General features: G+C 37.4%; 2 protein-coding genes across 2 annotated transcripts in view; one reads left to right on the forward strand and one right to left on the reverse strand.

The window, feature by feature from the left end:
• Nucleotides 1-2,244: 2,244 nt before the first annotated feature.
• Nucleotides 2,245-4,350, reverse strand: LOC122092383 (peroxidase 57-like). Its single transcript, XM_042662695.1, has 4 exons — nt 4,123-4,350; nt 3,842-4,021; nt 2,746-2,911; nt 2,245-2,657 (listed from the first exon to the last, which is right to left on the reverse strand). Exons 1-4 carry the CDS (start codon nt 4,348-4,350, stop codon nt 2,245-2,247), a joined length of 987 nt encoding a protein of 328 aa, XP_042518629.1.
• A 3,578-nt stretch (nt 4,351-7,928) lies between these two features.
• The window catches only part of LOC122091493 (putative DUF21 domain-containing protein At3g13070, chloroplastic), a 36,019-nt gene continuing 16,811 nt past the window's right edge, over nt 7,929-27,136 (forward strand). Inside the window, exons 1-5 of the mRNA XM_042661477.1 lie at nt 7,929-8,931; nt 11,709-11,806; nt 11,926-12,019; nt 20,468-20,545; nt 20,734-20,837. Coding sequence (XP_042517411.1) covers nt 8,353-8,931; nt 11,709-11,806; nt 11,926-12,019; nt 20,468-20,545; nt 20,734-20,837 — 953 coding nt within the window. The 5' untranslated portion in view covers nt 7,929-8,352. The remainder of the gene's footprint in view (nt 8,932-11,708; nt 11,807-11,925; nt 12,020-20,467; nt 20,546-20,733; nt 20,838-27,136) is intronic.

Below are 27,136 nucleotides of genomic sequence, written 5' to 3' on the forward strand. Positions count from 1 at the left end.
GGGGGGGGAAGGTCATTTTACAAGGAAGAGGAGAGAAGCATACGCAAGGGTGCTGGCATGGGAGCCACACTATTGGTTGAGGATAAAGAACATTGTCAAGCTACATATCATACACTAGTGCCTTCCTATTAGTATGAAATAGGGATGGCTTGGTCTAGGTTTTTCAAAACCCCACCCCAACCCTAGGTCCCCAGAACTCAACACAGGTCCAATCCAACCTTGTCGGGCTCATGCCTAGGCCCATGTTGGTCTTTAATTGACCCTAATTGGGTCGGGGTGGGCCTACCCTGATTTTTGCCAAGGTCGGGCAAACCTTGACTGACCATGTTTTTGCTATTTGTTTCATATGCATTAAAAAAATACTAATAAAAAGAAGCATCAATAGATCAAATGAACAATATATCTAATTAAAATTATGAAATGCAACACAATAATAGATATTCATGACACTTGACCACTAAAAATCAATGACCTAGAGTTCATTATTTTGATGAAATGATAGGATGACAACCTTAAATTATGTTATATAAATCAAGATTAAAATCAGGGAAAGGTTGGGCTGGACTAGGTTAGGCCTAGGCCTTAACCGGGAAAAACATCCTCTGCCGCGAGGAAATGGCGCGGTGAAGTTAGAGATGACGACACGTGGTGAAGGGAAAATCGAACGGTCATGGTGAAGCCTTGGTTCCTTCGACCCATTTCGCTAGATTCCCCTTTGACTACCCGCATTTCTCTTCACAATCAATTTCTGTAGTTCTTCACAAATTGAAAGCTCCTCCTCCTCCTCAAAAATCCACTATGGATTTCACCGGTTTCCCATTTTGCTGGTTCATACTTGAAACAACCCTAAGAAGAACGAAAGACTGATAAAAAAATCCAGGTTGCTGCAAAAGAATGATCTCATATATAAAGAAATATTGCATTGCCTTAATAGAGAAAAAAAAAAAAAAACCTGCAAGTAAGGAGAAGCACGTATACAAAGAGCTATTTCTTTTTCTTTTTTCATTTTTTACTTACAACAAGCAATGGGAAGTTTTGGTTGCTGGTCTATCGAGGTCGTTCGTCCGTCGTTGCTGGTCTCTTTGAGGAAGAAATCACACAACCTAGAATGGAGATGAACCAAAGGAAGCACTGGTCACTCGTAGCAAGCTCTGGTCTTTGCTCCGTCGAGGTCACACGAAGCTGGTGCGTTGTCGCTGGTCGAGGTCACAGGAAGATGGTGGAATCCGAAGATGGGGATCACTAGTCCTTCAGAGATTGAAATGGAAAACCTTAGAGAAGATGAAAATCCCAAATACAAATGAAACGGGCGCAGGTGAAATGGGAATCCGTCGAAATGGGTTGAAGGAACCAGGGCTTCATCACGATCGTTCAATTTTCCCTCGCTACATGTCATCAATATTGCTAGTGACTGAAAATGGCAGTCCGATACATGGTACAAAAATGGGGAAGGGTAAAATAGTAAGATAAAAAAAAAACCCATATGTGAATTTTGGGGATTAATATGATCTCTTTTCGTATCAATATCAATATCAATGATGGACACCAACATAGATTCCGTGAATTACAAATATTATTTTTATGAAAAACCCTAAAATGAAAACAATAAATAAATAAATATCTTCCCTTCGAGGCAGATAAGATAGACAATTTAATTAGCATTAATTAATGGATCGACATAAAAGAATTTAAGTACTTCACTTTGCTTCTTTTTTCAAGTGATGGGTCAAATCAGGAACACTGTAGACATGGATTAAGGTATCAATACTCAATCGGTGGTATAAAAATCAAGGAGGGCAAAATATTAAAAAAACAATTAAAATCCTGGGGAGCAAAAGCATATAATATAGTCCGATAGAGCTAAAATATCAATATTGCTGGTAGTGAAACTAACAGTTATATATGTGTTATAAAAATGGAGAAGGGTAACATAGTAAAGATAAAAACTCATATATATGATAATCTTGGGGATAAATACAATCAATTCGTATTAGCATCAGTATCAATATCATTATCAGTATCGATATCAATATCAATATCAATATCAATGATGATCGACACTTGCATGGATTCCGGGGAATTAAACAATTTATTGATATTTATTATTTATGAAAGAATTAAAATTCGCATATGCAAAAACATGAAAACCCTTAAAAAATCAAGAAAAAAAAAAAACTCCACCATCGAGGCAGATAAGATAGACAATTTAATTTGCTAAGAACGTCCGAGTGGAGAAGTAGACGATTAATTAATGGATCGACATGATTTCCTAATCTCTCCCAGAGGTTCTAAAAGAACATTTACAGCTCCCAATTTGACAAGAGCAGCAGCAAATTGTTCATTGAAGAAAGTATTATCATTGGCTAGCTTCTGCACCATTCCACTAGTTCGAATATCCAGATCTATCTCTTGATCTATTCCTAGAACTCCTTTCTTTTGCTGAATCTCCTTGAAGAAAGAGTTGTCAACACTTATCACACTTCGAGTATTCCGATCTAGATTAACAATAAAGTCTTTTGCTGATTTCTTGGGACATATCTGCTTTAGTGAATTAAGTAGAACATGATTCATGGTTGGATCGGCTTTTCCTGTGTTATTGAAATTGAAGAGACGATCTTTGAAGGCAGAACAATGCGCAAACCCTACTGTGTGGGAACCTGATGAACATATATAATAGAAATCCTTTAATTAAAGCTTTAATTGGTAGTGAAACCAGGAAAAAAACAAATGTTGATTGTTACTTACCAATGAGAGTAACCATGTCTTGAACATTGATTCCTAGATTTGCAAATAATGCGATTGAATCATCTACAGAAATTCCAGCAGGAGGTAGAAGATTTGCAGCTTCGCTTAAGATTGAAGATAGGCCATCCCTTCTCCCTGTCATTACATTGAAGTACCGTCCTCCACCCTATAGAAAACGAGAACCTAAAACGATGAACAAATGAAAAATACCAATAGGAATTGCAAACACCCCATGCATGTAAATATTTACGTGGTTCGACAATCTTTTATGTTCACAATGAGGTGAGATATGCTTAACTATTAATGGAGAATAGATTAGAGCCACTTTTCTCACACCTGTCTTAGATTGGTTACAGAAAAACTAGCGGTGTCAAACCCTAGGCCAAAATGGTCAAATCGAATCAAACCAAAACCGATATAAGCTTATTAGATTATGTTTCAGGCTAGGGTTTTGTGCCACTGGAACCAAATTGGACTGCATTGAAACTGATAAGACACCGAATCAAATGAAAAAAAGGGGATCGAAATCAAACCGAGATAACCAGTTAAGAAACCGATACCAGCCAAAATAAAAAATAAATAAATAAATAAATAAATAACATACATGGTAAACCGAAATCAAATTGGTGCATCCTTATTGTGATCATGTTTTGGACGGACTCATTCTCAAACTGAAACTGAAACCGAAAAAAACATCCGATTGACACCCCTAAGAGGAAGAACCCTCATTATAAATATATAACGAAACCCTATATAGATAATTTATCAAAATACCCATATCGCCCCTTTAAAAAAAAATTTCTCGGGGTGGCCCGCATAGACTTGCTAGTAAAAAAGATTAACCCACAAGATGAGTCGATTCCTCCTAACCTCGAGTGCTCTAAATAATTAACAGCCCTTCAGAATCAACCCAATAAAAAAAGGCAACTGAATATAAGACATCTTTAACACCCCCCACCCCCCGATACACCATACATTTACACAATCATCCACTTAAATATATAATCCTTTTGCTTCCTCCTTGATAAATAATCAGATTAATTTCACCTCTCTGCGCTATCATTTTGAAAAGAAATAAACAAAATTAAGTGCTTACCAAGACCACAGCTTCTCTAGCAGCCATGATAAGGATATCAGCACATGAGACAACGCCAGGGCAGTGTTCTTCTACAGCGGATTTAACTTTATCGATAATATCAAAACCTTTCACAGTTAAGTTCGGAGGTGCTTTCTTCTCAGTTGTATCACCATCTAGGAATATTGATGCATCACATCCCTGGAAATCATTCAAAAACACAATTAAGATTGACATTAATGGAACCTTAATGTAGATTATCAAACAAAAGCTAATTAAGCTGTTAATTTATTAGTTCTTACCCTAACAGCACAATCATGGAATTGCAATCGGAGGAGTTGGGGGACAACTGCAAAGTTCCTCCTAAATTGTGCCCGTATAGAATTTTTGATGATCTTCTCCACATCTGTATTGTTGGGACACTTCCCCTTGTAGTAACCTATCTGCAGTCTAGGACTAGAACCATAACACAAACAAGTGTAGTTCAGTAAAACTACTAATAAGCTAAGCTTGAATGCAACTGTTGCCATTGCCAAGACCTTCATCTTCTTCTTCTTTGTAAGTGAATAATGATTAATACTAAGACAAAGAATGAAGGAATCTCCCTCTGGTATTAATGGAGTTGAAGCTAGCTTGTGAGTACCTTTTAAACTTGCCTTGAAGTGGAAATTAAGGATGATCTTTCCAGACGTGCAACCCTTTAAGCCTGTGGGCAAGTAAGGTACAGCTATGCAATATTGCAAGGTCTTTAGAATCATGAAATTAACAGAAAGGAAATGATCTTTAGGGGAAGGCACCAATTGTTCTTGATTGACATGAGCGGTTGTCTTTCAACCAAAAAATAAACATAAAAAAATGATCCCATGTCAACATTTTTTTTTATTTTTTTTTGAGAGCTGGAAAAAAATTAAATAACATTCAACCACATGTGTAATATTCCTGGAATTGTCCTAATTAACATTATTCTAACATGGAAGTCAAGTTTTCCCAAAGAAGAGAAAATCCCTAATTTGTTGGAAAAGTAAAGATTTTCTGCTCCATAGTCTAAGGTTTATCTCCATCCGACATGGAAGTATCCACTCTTTTTTTCTTTTTTGGGCTAAGATGGACCCACAATAATGGTGGCCCAGAGAGATTCGTCTCCTGTGGATCTTAGGAGGATTGGGGGTTCTGGTAGGCCGCCAGACTAATCGATAGGTTTGGAGAATTGAACATAGGTCTAGCATTAGATCTTGTTGTGTTACTATGTGCTTAAACTGTTAGGGAATTGGGCAGAACTCATCCTCAAAAGCTATCTATTAAGGAAAGGGTGCTCATGTGCCTATAAGTCTCCAAATTTGGTTATTCACTTACGATGTGAAATTATTAATTTCGTCTTCTATGTGAAACCCCAACATAAACCACCAGAGAAAGCTGGTGTTTACACACCAATATGCTTTTTATGACAATGTCTCCTCAAAAATTGCTACTTATTTTGGAAGTTTATGTAGATATGCATTTAGGCCATTAATACTACCATTGTGAGTATTGAAATTGTTTTCTCTTGAACTTTTCAAATAGGAGCAAAGGTTGGTTGGCAGCCACCCACCTAAGTTTAGCTAAGTGACTCATTAGTTGTTGCCATGTGGTGTAGAAGTGTGCTGACATTTGGTGGAAAGGTGGATCTCAATTCCCTTGTTAATATGTCAAGTTTAAGCTTAACACAGAGTTTGTCAAATGCCCAAAAAGACTATTAAAATATCTAAAACTACCAAGAGGCGTGATCATTGGGGTACAAGGAAATACAAAAGAAGTTAAATAGTTGCTTCTGAGATTGAAATTTGACATGTAACTAGTATGAATCATTTACATTACACTTCCATATGGCATATTAGAGATAAGTCATCCAACCAAGCTTAGGTGGATGGGCTACCTAACCAACCTCTTAGGGTGTCAATTGGCAAGTTTAGTTCGATTTTTAATTGGTTTGAACAGGTTTTGGTCTATTACTCGGCCAACCTAAAACCAAGCAATTGAGAATCTTTTATCTTGGTCAATTTTGGGTTCAATCTAGTTTCTTATCATTCTTTAGCCATTGGTTTATGATTAAGCTACAATTGTGTTCCGTTTGGTTTGAAGTTTATATGTGTGACATAATGAAATTAATAGGGAATATCTAAGTCGACCAAGAAAAACCGGTTGAGGCTGAACTTTGACACTCTTACCAATCTCTTTGGCTTTTGCATTCAAATAGACTAATTTTCCCCATGTTTATGAAATGATTGTCTAAACTTCATTTTTGGAAAGGAACACTCAAGTGATTACTTAAAAAATTTCACGTAGAAAGTGAATATGAAATCTTGGCCTTTGGATATCTTGAGAATGATATGGAATGATCATATCATAATTTAAATCCTAATTCAATTGAATATCTTTCTTTGTATTTGTATGCCTTTCCATGTATGTCCATATAAAAATTAAGGCCACTATTTACATTTTGTTATACATCATTAAAAACTCGATTTCACCACCTCACAAATTCTTTCTAACTATATCGAAACTTTACGTATAAACATGTGACTTTAGGTGTTCTACCTACCCATAGAATTTGGGCCCACCTAATTTTTTCCGTAGTGTATATGCACTACTAAGAGATATATTTCACTTTTTTTATATTCAATATATAAAATCAAATAATATCACCTTTAAATAAAAAAAAAATAGTTACTATATTTATAGGGAAAATTTTGTTGTAACCTTAATTTTTGTCCCTTTTAGTATAATTTTTTTTTATTTCCAATGAGGGTAAATCCAATCATTTCATAGGAAAAAAATGCATTAAGTAACTTTAAACTTTTTCAAAACCTATTTTACCTTTTTTTCTTTTTCCTAACTGTTCCTATCAAGGGCCATGGGCCAACTAGGACGGCATGCCCAAACAGAGCTAGGTGACTTCCCTACTCAAAGAAGGGCGGCCTAGGGGAGGAGGGGGATTGTGCTTTATAATAGTGGGATGGGGTTGTGAGGAGGGGGTAGAAAGTGTAATATTTTCACATCCCTACTATCTCCCATCCAATGGTTGAAAGTAAGCATATGGCTTTGCATACCACGTAAGAACTTTTTATCTATTTTCAAGGGGGAAGTGTTCTATGTCTTGGAGTGTGGCTCCTACCCTTGTGCAAGGCGCTAAGTCCCAATTAGAAATCTTATTATGATTCAATTTATGGGAAGTAGAAAGGTCATTTTACAAGGAAGAGGAGAGAGCCATACAAAAGGGTGCTGGCATGGGAGCCACACTATCGATTAAGGAGAAAGAACATTGCCGGGCTACATATCATACACAAATACCTTCTTGTTAGGTATGAAATAGGGATGGGTTGGTCCAGGTTTTTCAAAATCCTAGCCCAGCCCTAGGTCCCAAAAACTCAATCTAGGCCCAACCCAATCTTGTCGGGCTCATGCCTAGGCTTGTCTCGGTCTTTAATTGACTCTAATTGGGTCAGGGTGGGCCTACCCTGATTTTTGCCAAGGTTGTGCTAACCTTGATTGACGTTTTTGCTATTTGTTTCATATGCATTAAAAAAATACTAATAAAAAGAATTACCATTAGATCAAATGATCAATATATCTAATTAAAATTATGAAAAAAAAAGAAGCATTTCATAATTTAATTATGAAATGCAAGACTATAATAGATGTTCATGACACTTGATCATAAAAAATCAATGACATAGATTTCATAATTTTGATAAAATAATATGATGACAACCCTAAATTATGTTATATAAATCAAGGTTAAAATCGGGGAAAGATTGGGTTGGACCATGTTAGGCCTAGGCCTCGACCCAGGTCCAACCCACCTTAACTCAGAGTCAGTGTATTTCAACCTTATCTAGGGTTAGAATATTAGCCCAAGCCCTATTCGGGCTCGAGGCGTGCCATGGCGGTTTCGGGCCTAACTTTTGCACCTCTATTCTCCATCTTTTTTATCCTTTATTTGAAATGACATATCTACCGCTTATCAAGGCAGGTAAGAGAGATGGTATTACGCATCCGGATAGTCACCTCAGTACCTTTTACTTTGATGATAGAGGGTTGGTACGTTGCCCACACGGTATAAACTAGCAGCGTGCACCAATAGGAGCGGAGGGGTCATCTCAATGGGGAGAGGGAGAAAGAGAGTCAAACACGGGTCTGGCCACCCCGGCGGCGTTCACTGAGTTTCCCCCCATTTTATTCTCATATCCTTTCCATTCACAGAATTGTACGCTGCGGTTCTGCCCATTTTTCTCTTTTAATTATCTCGAGCGGTAGAGTGGAATCTGTAAATCGGCTTTCCACCCACTTGGGTTTAGAGAAGATGATGACATCTCACCCACAGAACCATCTCATGGCTCTTCAGATTTTGCAGAGCTTCGGTGCTCCAAAATGAGCTCTACGGTCCATTTTGATATGTACAAACTCCGGAAAGAAAACCTAAAGCTCTCTTTTGGTTTCTGTACGGTTCTATCAGTTTTTAGTTTTTTTTTGATAATAGCTTGAGCTTGGAATCCATGGAGTTAGGATTGGAAGCTCCATTGATCAGTCGATCTAGATTCTTTCATGGTGGGAACCCGTTCTTTGTCGCCTGCAGTCGTCAACTAAAAATCTCTGCCAACACACCTCCTCCTGGGTTTATGTGCTATCGTAGTCGAATTAAGACGAATTTCACTGGCCCTTATATTTCCAGAAGTTTTTGCTCGTCGAAATTCCAGGAAGCTAAGTTGATTAATGGCGAGCTCTCCTCGAAAGCGGCGGTTATGGAAAGGGAGGGTGTGGTGGTTGGTGATTCTATTGCTGATGGGAAGCTAGATTTATTGGACATTTTGTCCAAGTGTGGATGTATTTTTGGTGCAATGGTTTGTGGAATTTTTGTGTTTGGCTGCCAGAGGGTTCTTGCGACGGATGGGGTTGTGAATGCGGGCTATAGTGTTTTTGGAGAGAGCCGGCTGTTACTTAAGGGCGCTTGGCCCAAAGTGTTGCAGGTTCTATGCGTGTTCAAAGAGCAAGGTTTGATTTTGGCTGCGCTTTTGGGTCTTTCCGCATTTTTTTCCATGGCTGAGACTTCAATAACGACGTTATGGCCTTGGAAGGTATGCAATTTTCATAGAAATTGGGTTTTCCTTTCTAATTTAATTCTTGATGGTGTTCATAGAACTAATGAGCCGTGAGAAGTAGGAATTACCTCACGCTCGCACATCAGCATAGGCAACCATGCACCACAAACCACAGAAGTAAGAGAAAAAAAAAAAAAAATCAGAGAAGACTCGTACAAGTCATTACTGGAATTCCAACAGAATACAAACTTCTTTATGTTGTAATTCTATAACCTAGTTCCTTTTACTGTTCTTATCACACTTTGCGATTTATGTTCGGAGAAACAGGGGTTCCTTTTAACTGTCAGATTGATATAGGAAAGGAGGGGTGCGGGGTGGGGAGTTACGCCAATGTGGCACAGTGGGGCCGTGAGTGTGATTTTGGTGCCAATCTAATTTTAGAATCAGGGTCCTTCCAAATCCAATTCATTCTCTTCCCCTTGATTTACCTACATTGCATTGCTGTCAGCTACAATCGACTACATTATCTGATAGGTAGCTAGTACTATCATGAACACACAAACAGCACAATCTGTCACACTGAATCTGGATAAAATTTATTGGGAAAACATTAGAGACTGGACATGACACATGCAACTCCGTGTAAACAAGCAACTGAGGCACTTATTTGGGCTTTATTATCAAAGTTTGCAGTCAGAACTACAGTTCTCTTTGAGGTTGCTGACCTTCATGACAGATAACACAAAAACGACCTTTACGATGATGATGATGATGATGATGATGATTTCAATGAGACCCACCCACCCGCATGAGTTGATGATGATGAAATTTTTGGAGAGAGGAGAGATGAAACTAGAGCATGAAAGAATCGATTTGTAATATGGCGACCATACCCTTGTATCAATTCCAGAAGCTGCTGTTGCAATTCCTCAACCATTAAAGTTTCGATTCTCTTCGAAACTGTTTCAATCGAGTTTATTGAAACCTTGATCTGGGGTAGAAGAAGCGATCCTCTAATGACATATAAGTCAGAAAGTTAAAGGGGAAGAATATAAAGACAAATTTAGTATAGGATATATAGGTTGAAAAGTTAAATAATGAGATACATGAATCTTAAATATTGTCTTCCTAATTGCTTTTGATTTAACAGAAGACAGTTTGTTAAGATATGTGTCACAATTACAGATCTTGGGTTTGTTACACAGGTTTAGAGGATTATTCTTTGAGAACTTGGGGAGGATTGCAGTTTGCACCTGTGTAAGTTATAATAGAAGGCACTGTAGAATATAGGGGCTTGGGGTGCAACATGAATTGGGAGTTGGAATATACATTTAGAACATGTGGCTTGGAATTTGTAATATTCAGGAAACAGAAAATGACAATGTCAACAATAATAGGGGGAGTCTAGAGCAATTAGATTTAGAAAACTAATAGGTGGGTTGTTTCTTTTGTGTAGTGGTTCTACTGATGTCCAAAAGAGACAGGTGCAACCGTGCAACCTAAAATGATCATAGGAGAAGTGGTGAGGAAGGACATGGTTAGTTTAAACTTCGTACCTCGTATGGCTTCGAATAGAGTGATTGGAGAGCAAGGATCCATGTGGCCGACCCCATTTAGTTGGGTTAAGGCTATGTTGTTGCTTTTGTAGTGGTTCTCCTGATGAAATACTTGTGGTTTATTTGGATTTGCTGAAGCTGGAAGAAGGTAGAGGAGAACATTAATTGGTATCTTTGGTCTAAGAATAGGGATGCTTTTCTTTGGTTTCTTCCCATTTCTGATCTGTGAAGCGTATGATCTGAGATTAGGATTTCTTATAGTTAAAGTCATAATTTAATTTTAAAGAGTGGGAATTCCAAGGGTGCCCATGGGCTGATATTATCATCACGCTCACTTTTTCCTGCAAAGTTTGGTTACTCTTTCATACTTTATAGTTCATAGTCATTTATGTAAACATCTTTACATATCATAGATGCGATTAAGATTCTTGTCAAGTGATAATGTTCCCAGAAATTGGATCACATTTATGTAAGCAGTTATAGTGTTACTTGCAGCTTTGCTTGATTTGGTCTTGAGTTTGCATTCGCTTTGACCGTTAGGAGTAGCCGAGTAGCTACCGTTCCCTGTCTTTCTTTCTATTGCATTCTATAATATCGTATCACACTTTGTTCTGCGATATTTGTTATAGATTTTGGAATTGATGAGCTCCTATGAAGGCATTGTTATCCACCTTCTCAAAAGTTTGAGCTGGTCTGCTGGAAATTTTCATACGTTAACTGACGCTGTCGTTGCATGTGTGTGAAGTGGACCATGATAAATTTCTTTCTTTTGCTAATCTTCCTAAAATGATCCAGCATATGAGTGTTAAGTTATGACTCACGACAGGGGGGGGGGTGTCCCCATCATGGAGTAAGTTGAGTCTAGGTTTACTTTATTGTTTCCTTATTAGTTTGTATATTATAGTTGTAGCTAAGTTATAGTTAGTTTCCTTTTCCTTCTATGATTGTAATCAGCAACATTATAAATAAGATTAGTTACTGACGATGGACTTAATTCATCTATCGCACAGCTTGTTCCACCTCTGGTTTTCTCTAATCTTGCTCTTCTCCTTTCTTCTTCTTTGGTTCTGGTTTCTCAAGCTCTTAAATCTTTACATTGTATCAGAGCTGTAACCAGTAGCTGTTTTGAGAGTCGTTCCTAGGTCTTTTGCTACTGGGGAAACCTTAGTTGTTCAATCGTGAGTCGTGACACATATCTTAACATGGAGTTCTTTGGTCACATTGTTTATCTAAAATCTGCCTATGTTTCTTTATCAGGTGCGTGAATTGGCTGATAAGGAGCCTGAGAATGGTGTCTTCAGAATGCTTCGAAGTGATGTAACCCGGTTCCTGACTACAATTCTTATAGGCACCACGTACTATATTTTCTCATAATTTATGTTTTGATATTTTTTTTCTATTGGATTTCTTTTGTTGCTTCATTTCAACCTCGAAAATACTTTGTTATATATTTATTTTTTGCTTATCCACACAGCGTGGTCAACATTGGAGCAACTGCACTAGTCACAGAGGCAGCAACAGCAATATTTGGTGAAGCTGGCATCAGTGCTGCAACTGGAGTTATGACTGTATGGCACAACTTCTTCCATCAATTGAATCTCAAAATTTTCAATAGTTCAAGTTCTCACAATTTTGTTGCTTCATTTCAACCTCGAAAATACTTTGTTATATGTCATGCTTTTGGTGCTTGAATGGGAATATTTTTTGGTCCCTCCCTACCAACGCTTTCCTTTTTGTTCCTCCATCCATTTTTCCCTTGGTCCGGGACTTGTTTGACATTATATGCTTTGCCAATTTTTGCATTTTCACTACTTGTGAAACCATTTAATTAGGAATTCAGGGCTTTACTTAGTTTGACATTATATGCTTTGCCAATTTTCACATTTTTGCTACTTCTTGTGAAACCATTTGATAGGAATTCAAGGCTTATTTCTGTGAGTGATAGAAACGTGAAGTTCTATCTCCATTGCCCGACATATTTTCTGTTTTGCTGTAGTAAATTATATCTTTCTAATGATAAATGTTAGAAAGTAATGTTCCTTAAACCTTACCTTTCCATTCCAAGGAAAGTAAAACCCAAATTTATCACTTAATTATTATGTACTATAAAATTTGAACTATTTGGAATTGACAATCTTGGTTGTTGATGTGGAATCTTGTCTTTTGAGTCATGAAATTAGTTACCAAAAAAAAAAAAGGTCCATGCATGGTTTTAAGTATCGGTGCGTATCGTGCCATATCAGTCGATACGTATCCGTATCGGTAGGCATCGGCACGATACATACCGATACGCTACGGGGAATTTTGGGCCTCTTTTTGTGTATCGGCGTATCGTATGTACCATATCGTGCCGTACCATATCGGTACCGATACGTACGATACTCTACGATACGAACTTTTAAAAATCTGAAAATTCCCAAGAGTATCGGTACCGTATCAATACGTATTGAAGGTATCGTGCAATATCGAGCCGTATCGTACTGTATCGATACGATACGGCTACTTAAGTGTGATTTTTTTGTTGTTTGAAACAAACACTTCACACTCTCACCAACAGTTTTCTAGATTTTTTATATGTTATGTAAAAACAAGTGTTCTACAACTTCCATGGAAATTTTTTATTTTTCTCAAAAAAATATATTTTTAAAATTTTTTTATTCCGAAATTAATTTAAAAAAAAAATAAAAAAGAAAAATCCCCAAAAATTTTTTTTTTTTAGAAAATTTAGTTCATTCAACTCTTAAAAATAATGTCATAACTTATAATTACTAAATACATGATTTCAAATGAAACCCACATTTTTTCCCCAAAAAAGTGAGGGTTTCAAATTTTTTTTTTTATTTCTCAGATCTACTCAAATATATTGGTCCACACTTTGTTGATTTTTTATATGTTCTTTAAAAACATTTAATCTACAACTTCTATAAAAAAAATTTAATTTTTCTACAATGAATGGGAGACCCACTACCATAAATATTTCGACTGGGGTAAATATTGTGCCTATATTCGACAAGTGCAGAATATCATCGTAGTTGCTCCTATTGAAGAAGAAGGTCCTAGCCAAGGATTTGAACCACCACGACACTCTTCACGGCACTGTAATGGCAATGAGGAAAGAAAAAACTGTAAGAAACTCAAACCTCATCATTTTGAACATTTTCAACTCAATATATTTGTCTATCAATACGATACTCTCTACTTAAGTATTTATGCATTCTACATGTTATATATAGCTTTTTTTAACTATTTTTTTATGCAAAAGTGTATAAAAATGTGTTCCCTATCCATTTATATGCGTATCTTAGCGTATCTCCGATACATATCTTAATTTTGACCGACCGATACGGCGATCGATACCGATACTTTAATCCTTGGGTCCATGGAATTGGAATTACCCTTTTTTTTTGTCATGAAGGTTTAGAATCTTTGGTTTTTTTTTTTTTTTTTTTTGTGGGGACATGGGGTTACTTATAAGATTTACCCTCATTGCTGTCAAGTCATCATTTGGATGACAAGGAAACCCTTGACGCGCGAGGCGACTGGTGCCGGTGCATGTTTGGCCTGGGAAACAGAAAAAAAAAAAAAAACAAAAAACAAAAAACAAAAACCGAGCCCACCCAAGGCCTGTCTTATGTTTTCTAGTCTTCGTTTGGGATACTAATGTCTTACTCGCATAAGATAATAAGCATTTTTGCCCCTTTTTTTTTTTTTCTTAAGCTCAAGTCAAATGTTACTATGGTTTGGTTTATTGAGTATTTTATTTTCTTTGTCTTCTATATTAAAATTAAATCTCTTTCCAGCCTGTGAGCCAGGTTCAGGTCAAGAAATTTCAAGCAAAGGCTGGGCTAGGCTGGGCTGGGCTAGGCTAGTGTTGAGGCATTAGGGCTGGCCTAACCCTACCCAAATTCATAGAAGTATCAGTTATACAATATATATATATATATAGTTGTCACGGTGTCAAATCGATTCAAGGCGGTGGAGGGGTGGCTAATCGATTTGGCGATGAATCGCCCGTTTTGGCGTTGCCATGGCGGTCAAATCGCCCGTGTGTCATTTTTTATTTTTTCTATTTTCTAAAATTATTTAGTATACTATTTTTTTATTTTTCCTATTTTTTAAAGTTATTTAGCATGCTACAAGCCTAGAATGTATACCCTATAACATATAAAAGAAGCAATAAGTAACATCAAATCATCAAAAAATCAAAATAGCCATATCATGTCATCAAAAATCAACATAAATTATTGACTTATACAGTTATACATCAAGTCATAAAAAATCAACATATACATCACACAAAAGCAAATAGTAAAAGGCTAACTTGTGACTGAAGCTTGAAAGCAATGATTGGAAGTGGGTGAACAACCTGAACAAAGTAAAAGGTATATATGTCAATATATCATATATGAATCAGAGATATATATTTGAAAACCTAAGAATAGATCAAATGACAAGATAAGTGGCTAATCTGTTAAGCTTTTAATGACGTACTGAAGCAATGAAGCTTGACAGCAAATGAACTCCACATAAAATAAAAAAAGAAAACTTAACTAATCATCCAAGTTCAAAGTTCAAGTTTAAACAATGCATAAAATCCAAACACTCAAACAGTCAAACACAAATAACTTAATCATCATAATCATCCAACAAATCAGCTGATGGCAGATTCCTTTGTTGTCCACTAAAAGCATTTGCATTTTCACCAAAGTTATCTATGACATCCAAGTCATCATTCACATCATTCTCTTCTTCCAAATCTTCTTCCCCATCTAATTCTGATGACTCCCCAACAACCCTCCTTCTACCACGGCGTGTATAGCATATATTTCCTCTAGAGGTTGATGATTGAGCTCTTCTGGGTCGATTGGGCCCTCCATTGTTGCCCCCATTGCTCTACTAGCAACATCCCATGTGAGATCAGCTTTGGGATGGACTACATCATCCACTTGCTCGTCAATCATCCACTCACTACTCCAATCCAGTTCGTCAAGCACAAGTGGATCATAATTTCTGTTATCGAGACGCCTTTGTTAAAACCTTTCTTCTAGGCGGCGATTGTATTGAACATAGATTAGATCATTCAAACGTTGATGTTCCAGCCTATTCCTCTTCTTGGTATGAATCTAAATTCATAAATAATAAAGAATAACAAGCAAAGTTATTGTTCCAAAAATAAAAAAGTCTAAAATATGAAATAGATGTAATACCCAGTTACTTACAAACTCAAATGTGCTCCAGTTGCGCTCGCAACCAGAAGAGGAGCAACAAAGCCCTAGAATACGTCTTGCAACCTTTGAAAGCTCAAAAGCATGACCTCCAAAGGAACCCCACCAAGTAACTATAAAAAATAAATATATATAAAAATAGCTAGATTAATATTTAATATATCACACAAACTGATAAACAAAACAACTAAACAATGTACTTACTAGGACTCATGGTTGCCCGTGATCTAATCGCCATATCCGAGGCAAAACCACCTCGAGAATATCTATACAAAGTGGCTTGAGAATTTATTTTGTCTTGTAAAGTTGGTTCCTGTATCATTCTTTCAATGACTTCATTAAATGCAAGCTGTAGAGAAGATATAATTTAGTAGCCACCATCATCACATTCTTTATAAGAAAAAAATTTTCCAGGATTAAGAAATAGTGCTGCCCCATACAAAGGACGCCCCATCTGAATCTCCCAACGTCTGTTAACAATATCTAACACTTTCTTGTATTGCCTTTCTCTATCCCCAAAATTTTCTTTTATTTTCTTTTTTGCCTCATCCATGGTAAATTGAACCTCAGGCATAGAAGGCCTCTCATCACCATCCACAATCCTCAAGACAGTAAGAAGTGGCTTTGAAGCTCTAAGACAATTTTCCACACCATTCTAAAATGCTACAGAAAACACCGTCTCAACCACTTTCTTCCCAGCCTCGGTCTTTGCTAAATTAGAACTAGTCCATTCTTCAGAAATAAATAAATGTCTTAAGTCATCTTTATGTTTTAACAAGCTTTGAAGTGTCAGAAATGCAGTTGCAAATCTAGTAGTTGCTGTCCTCACAAGATCCCTCCCATTTGTTGTTGCCCTCATTGCATCAAGAATGCGTGTGTGCCTGTAGATGAAGTTGGTTACTTTTTTTGCCTTACTTATCACATTCCTGTTAGATTTCAAGAATCCTATTTCCTCCAACATCAGGTCAATGCAATGCGCTGCACAAGGAGTCCAATATAGCTTTGTCCTCTTCTGCATCAGCATTGTACCGGTTAATTTATAAGCCGATGCATTATCTGACACAACTTGCACAACATAGTCCTCACCAATTTCTTGAACTTTGTTGTCAATCAATTCAAACAACTTCTCTGCAGTTTGAGATATACTAGATGCATCAATAGATTCCATAAAATAAGTCCCCTCTGGATAATTAACAAGGAAATTAATTAAATACCTTCCTCTTTTATCCGTCCACCCATCAGTCATTAGAGTGCACCCATACTGCTTCCAATATTCTTCATATTTATTCTTCATTTCTACAGTTCTATCCTTTGCTGCCTTTAACAATGGCACTCTCACTTCATGGTAACTTGGGGGCTTATATCCTGACCCGTATTGTGCAATAGATTCCACCATCACCTCAAACCTCCTTGACTTAAGAGCATTAAATGGAATACCACACTGATAAACCCAGTCAACAATGTGATTATCAACTCTCTTTTTTTCTTTCGCTGATCTAAACCGGTTCTCTGTAGTAGTCTAAGCACTACCTTTAAGATGCCTCTCAGCATCTACTTGCTCAGGAGTCCGTCTAACATGAGCATCCATGGGGCCCCTTACTTGTGGCTGAATGACTACTTTCTTTTTCTTAGCAGCTGTCCCAGAGCTAGGAATAAGTCTAGAGGTTGTAGAAGAAGGAGTCCTATTAGACTGTCTATGACCTTCAACTTCTATATTAACATCAGCACCAGCACCAGCACCAGCACCAGCACCAGCATCAGCATAAACATCAACATCAACATGAACATGATCATCATCCAAAATGTCTTGCATCATTTTCTTCTTATTGCGCATGAAAGCTGCATTCATCTCTGTAGCGATCGCTACAGTTGTCTTTGTACACTTAGCAACATCTCCATATCCACCCACCAAATGTTGCTTTAACCTTTTAATTCCACACTTGAGGTTTTTTCCACAAAGAGTGCACTTATCAAGGTTCTTGTGTGAAAGGTCAGGCCAATACCCATACTTCCACCTAGGGTCATTTGATTTGGCCTTCCTGGTTGGGTCTTTGGACGGATCATATGCAGCCATGTTTATATTATCACCCACACTACTACCACCAACAGTACCATCCATTATGAACTCCTATAGTTCTATTATCCTACAAGTTACAAAACAGAGTAATAAAGTATGTTAAATGTTAACCAATAACATTAACATGATAACATAAAAAGGAAAACAATCAAACACTTACAAATCCAACTTAATCATTTCACTTAACACAACCAAGACCATTGTCAAGTTCTTGTATATATTTTTTCCAGCAATCTAAAATATATGATTTCCCACCTTTAGATCAAGCTCTAGATAGTAGATAACTAGATATACAACTAAAGAGGAAAACGTATTATAAACATCGAAAAGGTTAAAACAACAAAGAACAATAAAAGGACATGAATCCATCTAAACCCATATGATAATTCCTGCATTTCTTTCAACCCACCAAAAAACAAATAACAAATAATAGAAGGTACTGAAACTGAAAAAATCAAAGAGAAACTCAATCACCAAGAAAGTATGGCTCTGCTAACGTCGCATCAAAAGAAAAAGAAGTAAGACAATCGTCAAAGAGAGGGCTACAGGGAGATGTATTTTGTAGCCCAGTAGACTGAAGTAAGACAATCGTTAAAGACAAAGCATCGGCGATATTTTTACTACTCAGGAGAGGAATCCCCGATTTAATTGGTTTTTGGCTCGGCGATTTTATATTTTATATTTTTCAAAGTTTAACTATCAACGCAGAAGAGAAGAGAACCAGAGGGCAGAGGTTGCAGAGAATAACCAACCGGAGCAGAGAATAGAAGGAGAGCTGCATAAAAGAAAAGAACTGGAGCAGAGAAAAAGATCAGAAGGAGGAGAAAGATCGAATTTGCAGATTTGCAGGTGGGGCCTTTACTTGGTTGTCGCTCTTGCTGCCGGAGGAGAAGACGGCGCAGGCGATGGCTTCTGGCTATTGGTTGTTATCACTTTTGCTACCGGAGAAGGAGAAGATGTCGCTCTTGCTACCAGAGAAGGAGAAGATGTCGCTGTTGCTGCCGGAGAACGAGAAGACGTCGCTCTTGCTGCCAGAGAAGGAGAGGACGTCGCTGTTGCTGCTGGAGAAGGAGAAGACGTCGCTCTTGCTGCCGGAGGAGAAGATGTCGCAGGCGATGTGGTTGTTGTCGCTCTTGCTGCCGGAGAAGGAGAAGAAGAAGAAGTTGCAGGCGGTGGCTGCTGGCTTCGAGGGTTTTGGTCTCTTTGAGAGTTTGAGCTCGAGGGTTTTTTGGCTTTTGGTAATTTGGATTTGAGAAATGTCGGTTGTCGAGTGTTTGAATTTTATGCTGCCATATAATAAACAAAATATTGTTAGTAAAAAAAAAAAAATAACACAGAAAGCCGACAGCCTAGGGAATAAATTGTGGTCTGGTGTCCATGGCATCGCCATGTCGACGCCTAGCATCCAATGGCGCCCGCCTATTATGAGAGACGCAAATCGTAGGACTGCCATGGCCTATTTTTTCCGCCGAGACGCCAAATCGCCGCCTAGGCGACGCCATGACAACTATGTATATATATACTATATATATGATGTGGATATTAATATTATGGGAAAAAGAACCCTGCCGGTCTACACACAGTCCCTGTTTTCAGGGGGGCTGTGAAGAGACGCCCCTGCCCCCCTTGAAAACAGGGACTGTGTCTGGGAGTTCCCTACGCCAAATCGCAGGGTTACTTCTCGCTAATATTATATTGTATAATTATGGGATTAGGGGGAAGGGAAAGAGGGGAAAGAAGAAGAAGAAGACACACCTAGAATTGGCATGATATTGGTGAATATGCTGCTCACATTGGGCAACTTGGCATTGCCTAGGCATCAACTTTGCTGGCCATTGCCTTGGCATGCTGTGACATCATGAAAATTGTGTTTACACTCCACCTTTCTGGATCTTTGTTAATTTGAAATTTCTTATTCCCCTGCCCTTCTTGTGGTTAGCATCTAGAAAATAGTAACTTATTAATATTCATATCCATATGTTTGCAGACAAGGAAGAGATTTCCATAAAAGAAACACAGAACATAATTTGGTGATCAATATTCTGTACAGTATCTACTTTCAATCTATTACAAAAATAGAGTTAAAATTGATCCAAACTCCTCCTTCCCAGCCCCCTGAACCCGTTTCGGGCCAAGATCCAGTCCAACAAATGGTAGTAACTGAAGCAGAAATCTTCTGAAGAGACTTTTCCTGTTTTTAGAGTAGCCTGTAGTTGCATTCTTGCCATATTCTCCATAGGTTAGCATGTGGGATCACCTTCCTAAGTGACCTTCCCCTGCCCCTAGGCCTTGGGAGGGATTTAGGGGCATGATTCGGATATGTTTGTTTTGGTTACTTTAGGAAATTTCAGTATACACTAAAAAGTGTGCTAAAATGGCATCCCAATACTTCAAGAACCTATTTCCCTCCTCTTGAGCCATACCACCATTATAGATGAGAATGGGAAGGGAGAAGGGTTCCATGAGACACCATTCCATCAAATCCACAACAGAAAAATGTTTATTTTTATATGAAAAGCGTCTTCAATTCCATTTTAAGGAAGATGACTGAAAGCTTGATTAGTGTTTTTCTTAGCTCCCCAAATATTGAAACCAAATCATGTGTTTATTCTTTTATTTTAGTTAAAAGAAGAAAAAAAAAAAGGGTACAAACAAGGTCATAGTTGATTCATGGACAGAATCAACTAAACTAAAATAATTCTGAATGATTTCAGGTTGCTGTTTTGCTCCTCACAGAAATTACTCCAAAAAGTATTGCAGTTCACCATGCCACAGAGGTTGCTAGGTTTGTGGTAAGATTCAAAATTGGAACCCCCTTTTGTAATTGAAATAATGTACTTTTAACAGTAATTAGTGTGCTCTTTCTTTACTTTACAAATTATTTTGTTTTCTAAATGCCCTTTTTTTCTGTTGGATTTATCACACTAATATATGATGGTTTTACAATTTATTTGACAAGTGTTGTCTGCAATTCCTCTAGGTCAGACCAGTGGCATGGCTTTCCTTGATATTGTATCCTGTGGGAAGAGTTGTCACTTTTCTATCAATGGGAATGCTTAAAGTGCTCGGGTTGAAAGGGAGGAGGTGTGTTTTGTGCTTTCTTCTTTATGTTATCATGATTTTGTAGTATTATAGTTAATTATTTTATTTTTTATTTTTTTTAATGAATATATATATATATATATATAGTTGGTTTTACTTCTTACTTATGGCTTATACCTGTTCATAATTTTATTTTATTTCATTGAGGAAACATTGGTGGAAAACAGAGAAGAATTTTGGAAGGCAGTGAATGAAACTAATAATGCAAAATATTGTCTTTTTGTGCTGTTTTGGTCTACTACCTTGTGTTTCTGGCTACTTCACAAGAGAATCTTACTAGATAGAGAGGAAATTTACATTGCAAAATGAGGTGCAGAATATAATAATAATTTCAGTAGTATAATGCAAAATATTTTTCTTTGTAGAGGTTAAGCCAGCTTTGCTTCCTATTGTTAACGATTTTCTTCTCCAATTCATGAGTAAATAACAAGAAATAACAGGCAACAAGTATTTAAATCACCATGTGGAACTTAATGAATTTGTTGTGGCCCTGGAGTACTACAGCTATTTCATTGAATTGAGATAACAGCCTTTAAAAGATATCAACGACTAGGGAAGTACTGTACCTTGTTCCTCAACTTCATCCCGTTTCCTTTAAGATTTTAAGTTGTGATTAAAATCAACACTTTAGGTTCGATTTTCTCCAGAAAGTCTTGAATTTTGTCCAATTCGTCTAGGTTATGCACAAATTTGATGCTCTTAACACATTCATTCTGGCCCATTTTCCTTTAGCAATTGAGTGCACTACATCATTCACTTTGATGTTCAAACGAGAGCACTTTCAGGATTATTCTGATAGCATGTAGAGTCTCCAGAGGACCAATCTCTTACTTGAAACTCAATCTAGAGCATCCTGATATTGTCAGAGACCTTAGAGATCTTTAGCCCTAAGGAAGAACCGACCTTAGGCTCAATTAGATGTTGAAAATCTACAATAATGGGATTTTTAGAGAGAGAGAATTTGGCTCTGATCACCCATTGGAATGCAGCTGATCCTCTAAGCACTTGAATGATTCCCTTTTAAGAGGCTGAGAATGATTGTTTGGCACTCCCCCTCCCTGGTTTTCTGAAAGGACACCAAGCGGCCTATAGATGACGAAGAGAGTTGCATGCCATGATTTTTACTGCACGGTATATGAAGTAGGCCAATCCGGGCCATTAGTGGGAAGAGAACAACATGCATGGTCACATGTCAAATTCAGTGTTCTACTTCAATTGGATGGACACCATATATTGCAATTTTTTGTATTTTGAAGTCCAAAATCTTCTAAATATTTACGTTTTTAACCATTTTTGTATAGTATATTCTGACCGTCTAGTGGAGTTTGTTTGGACTTTGGACTCATACTTGTCATATGAGAAGCGGAGGCTGGGGTGTACCTATCAGTGAAATTTGGGCCCCAAAGCCCCCACTAGACCTGTTGATGTAGATTTCCATTATGGGATACAATACCACAGGAGGAAGAAGCAGCCATCGAACCAGAAGAAGCTGCCAGCGAACCAGCCTTTGGGCTGAGTTCGACCCACTCCTATGCTGGCCCATCGTAGGAAACCCTTTAATTTCCTTGCTTTTAGTAGTTGTTTACACTTTAGAAAGTCCCTTAATGTAGAGCTAGGATTGACAAGCAAACTAGTCCCAATGTTGCAGGATACTCTCAGAGAACATCAGACCAAATACCAGAATAGTTCAAAACAGATTAATAACAAGGAAGGGATCAGATCTGAGATTAAGAATATCGATCTCAGATTATAGGGTTTCAAAAATCAGAATAAAAGTAGATAATAAAGGGACATATGGAATGATGAAATTCTCACAAAACCTTCTTTTTCTCTTGACAGAATTGAGAGAGGAAGTGATTTAGATACCTGTAGAATTAGGACAGATCTGTAACACCTTGAACAACAAAGAAGAAGAAGATAATACAGTAGAAGAGGACCTCTCGGGCTTCACACCGCAAAGAGTCAACTGGATCAAACATCAACTTCTTTAGCCTTGATCAAATACAAAACAAATCTCCATTGAGAAGACAATAGCAGTAGCCATTAATTTGTTTATCAAAATCATTCTTTTTTTTAGGAGTTTCCTCTTTATTTATAATGTTGATGGGGGAGAGAATTACAAAATAGAAGGTTCCTCAAAAAGGAAACCAAATATTCTCCTAATACAATAGTTACTAAAAATTGAAATTAGAAACTAACAAAAATTATAAACTAGTTGAAAAAGGAAACGAACTACTAATGACTTTGACTCAACTAATAACTTGACTCCTAAGGAAACAAATATAACTTAAATTAAACCCAACTAAAAAGGAAACTAATGAAAAAAGGAAACAAGCTAGTAATCCCGTATGCAATCCTAGAGCCCCTTTTTTAGACTCATAAAAGTGGTCTATTACACTCAGAACACATGGGATTAAAGGCTTAACATGTATGAAACCCAACCCTAGGCTTATTCCTAATAAAACAAGCCTATTTTGGTGATTGACCTGCATCAAATCTCCCCATCTTGGAAAAAATCGTTCTCGAATTTTGCAATGATGAGGGGGGAACAACATGTGAATAGTAGCTTTGACCATTCCGAAACAAAGTTCTGGTAGCTTGTAAACTTTTGGAAGGTAGTCTTCAAGGCGTGGAGCTTTCTCTTCGAAGAACCATGATGGCATAACAAACTCTGTATGTTCAACCTCTGAATCGATATCAACTATTAATGTTGTAGGCATAGAGTCATCAACGTTGGTAACCTTCTCATCAAGGATTGGAGGAACAAGCTCTTCCTTTTCATCATGAATCTCAAAGACGTTGTTGAATGCTTTCACCCATTACCTCTGTTGATTTTAGTGCTATTCCTAAACAAGGAATAACACTAATATTAGCGCCTATGACAGGGACCATTTGGTCCTTGTTATATTTGTTTGGGTCTTTTTGGGATTTTCCTTATGTAAGTGGGGGGCTTTATTGTCTTTCCTCTTGACCTAATGTTATATATTCATAAGAGAACCTGAGATTAGATTCACATTGAATTAATCTCAAGCTGCTCTCCATTCTTGAGACTTCTTTTGGTTACTTCATCTTCTTCCTCTCTTCTTCTCTTTTCTCTTTCTCTTTTCATTCTTGTTTCTGGTTTTCTGGTTTAGCTACAGCTTTTGAGATTGTAACAACCTCATCTTCCACAGCTTCAGTCTTGTCTAGTATACCTTCTTCAATGTAGAACTCTTCAGTGGAATCTTCTATCTCCTGACCTTCTGTCTTTGAAGCTTCAAGAACTGTCTCTTTATTTGTCACATTGACTTCAGGTTCTTTTGGTTTAAATAGAGGTGTCTTCACTTCCTATAGAGGCATTACAGATGCTATTAATGATTCTGGGATACCAACACATTGCTGCATTCTAAATATTTCATTCGTTTGCACCATTTCTTGATTCAGTTGTATCAACATCTCCATTATGGAAGCCATGGAAGCCAGTATCTCAGCAGTAGGGTCGTTCTCTGCCATGCTCTGATACCATTTAATGTAGATCTAGGATTGATAAGCAACCTAGTCCCAATGTTGCAGGATACTCTCAGAGAACATCAGACCAAATACCAGAATAGTTCAAAACAGATTAATAACAAGTATGAGATCAGATCTGAGATTAAGAATATCGATCTCAGATTATAGGGTTTCAAAAATCAGAATAAAAGTAGATAATAAAGGGACATATGGAATGATGAAATTCTCATACAATCCTCTTTTTCTCTTGACAGAATTGAGAGAGGAAGTGATTTCAATACCTGTAGAATTAGGAGAAATCTGTAACACCTTGAATAGTAAAGAACAAGAAGATAATACAATAGAAGAGGACCTTTCGGGCTTCACACCGCAGAGAGTCAATTGGATCAAACACCAATTCCTTTAGCCTTGATTAAACACAAGACAAATCTCCATTGAGTTGACAATAGCAGCAGCCATTGATTTGTTTATCAAAATCATTCTTTTTTTAGGAGTTTCCTCCTCTTTATTTATAATGTTGATGGGGGAGAGAATTACAAAATAGAAGGTTCCTTAAAAAGGAAATAAAATATTCTCCTAATACAATAGTTACTAAAAACTGAAATTAGAAATTAACAGAATTTAGAAACTAGTTAAAAAAGGAAACTAACTACTAATGACTTGACTTTACTAATAGCTTGACTCCTAAGAAAACAAATATAACTTAAATTAAACCCAACTAAAAAGGAAACTAATGAAAAAGGAAACAAACTAGTAATCTCGTATGCAATCTTAGAGCCCATCTTTTAGACCTATAAAAGTGATCTATTACACTCAAAACTCATGGGATCAAAGGCCCAACATGTATGGAACCCAACCCCAGGCTTATTCCTAATAAAACAAGCCTATTTTGGTGATTAACCTGCATCATCCCTAGTAGCTGCTATTTTGTTTCTTAAATTAGAAGATAGAGGTAGTTTCTATTTTGTAATTTCAGACCTCTATATAAAGAGAACATGCTATAGACACAAATCAGTTTTGAATTAATGAAGTTTGCTGCAGCTATTGTTTGCTCCCTCTCCTGAGAAAGGAAGACCAACAGCTGAGATAGATGTGGGTGAGATGCCTAGGCTGAGATAGCCAATCCCACTCACATCTTTCTTGTTTACTATCTTCTTTTATTTTCTTCTTCTAGTTTTTGTTATTGTTTACTGTGAGAGGTGTGCTTGTGAGGTAAAACTAAACCTATCTGAAGACCAGCCAAGGATTGAAGCCTGTTGAAGACCAGCTCAACCCTCAAGGCTGACTGCTGCTTGTTAGGCTTTGAGTCCAATCGGCTTGGGATTTTTCTCCTATTCCGTCCAGCAACTTTGAAGGCCCTTTGGAGGGTTCAAAGGTCACTTCAAGGGAGGCCCTCGACGAGGGTTTCAGCGCCTGCTACCTAGCCAAATTTCAACCACAAGTCTTTCTCCCTGTTCTGACCGAAACCCAGTTCTGCCTGGGAATTGTTATCTGCTATTGGGTTTTTGTTGCTGGGTTATTTTCTGCTGCTGCAAGTAGTTTCTGGGTTATTTCTGGTTCCTTTGGGACATGTTTGGTCATCCTCTTTTCTGGTCCTATTTTCTGGTTTCTGTAAGACTAATTTGAGGGTCCAGATTTGAATTGGTTTGGGTTATTTAACTATTGGCAGTTTGTTTACCTAGTGTGAACCTATTTCTACATTACCTGTGATGTGGCATATATACTGCCTGAGTTGAGACCAAACCAATACTAACAGTTTTGCTTTCATTATCGCACAAATCAAAAGCCGCAATTTATTTTCATATAGTTATGGTTATATTAGAAAAAAAGGAGAAGGAAGGGGTAAAAGTGTAGGTCAACAAGGAGCAATCACAATACGAGAACATCAACAAGAGGAAGTTCTGCAAAAATGTAAATCTCAACCACCTCCAATTTATCTAGTTTATCTGCAAGATAATGTCTGTCATGGAATTCCACTGGAACAAAAGTGTTCATGGAAGCAACAAGCATCTGTAATGTGGGCCTGCCTTATGAGATCATTGAACCTTCGGGATCCACATGTGCATGATGTTTTCAAATTTTTTTTTTTTTTTGGGGGGTTTTGTGGGTGGGTTGATAGAACATGTGCCTAATGTATTCATCCAATTACACTTGCAGGATCATAGGTAAGGAATAAAACAACTCTCGAAGAACCTCTAACTCATTGCCTTGAACATGCATGAATAAATGAACCATCATTCTCTTTAATTTCTCCTTCATCTGCTGATGCACTGGTTTCCCATATGAGCAACCACGAAAGATGACCTTCAGGTAGCACAGAGAAAGAGTGGGAGGGGCTTTAAGGGCCAAAAAAGTGGATAATAGTCTATTAGACGTCTATTCGAACACCTCCCCCAAAAAAAGAACCATTGTATAAGCCTTATGTGCCAGTCTTATAGTGATCTGTCTAGAACATCTCAGGCTAGTTTGTAGTGAAAAAGGATTGTGTTTGTTCTGCCCATATGGTCCAAAGTAGCAATTACTATGCTCCACTAAGGATATCTTTCAGCACCACATCAATGGCTTTGGGAATAGCTCAATCTTTCACCATCTTTCTTAGACATGACTCATGAGGTAGTAGACACCAATCCATTTGCCTTTTGTCTCCACTAGTAGATCTGTGACATCTTTTTGTGAGTGTTCCCATCACCTTAGATTTGAGAGGAATTGGGATCTGCCAAAGAATTCTTTGTGGAAATGGACCTGTCCCCTACCGAGTACTGTGAATAAAATTTGGAGAAAAGAACATTCAT

This window comes from Macadamia integrifolia, chromosome 10 (genome assembly GCF_013358625.1).
Source record: "Macadamia integrifolia cultivar HAES 741 chromosome 10, SCU_Mint_v3, whole genome shotgun sequence".
NCBI lineage: Eukaryota > Viridiplantae > Streptophyta > Magnoliopsida > Proteales > Proteaceae > Macadamia > Macadamia integrifolia.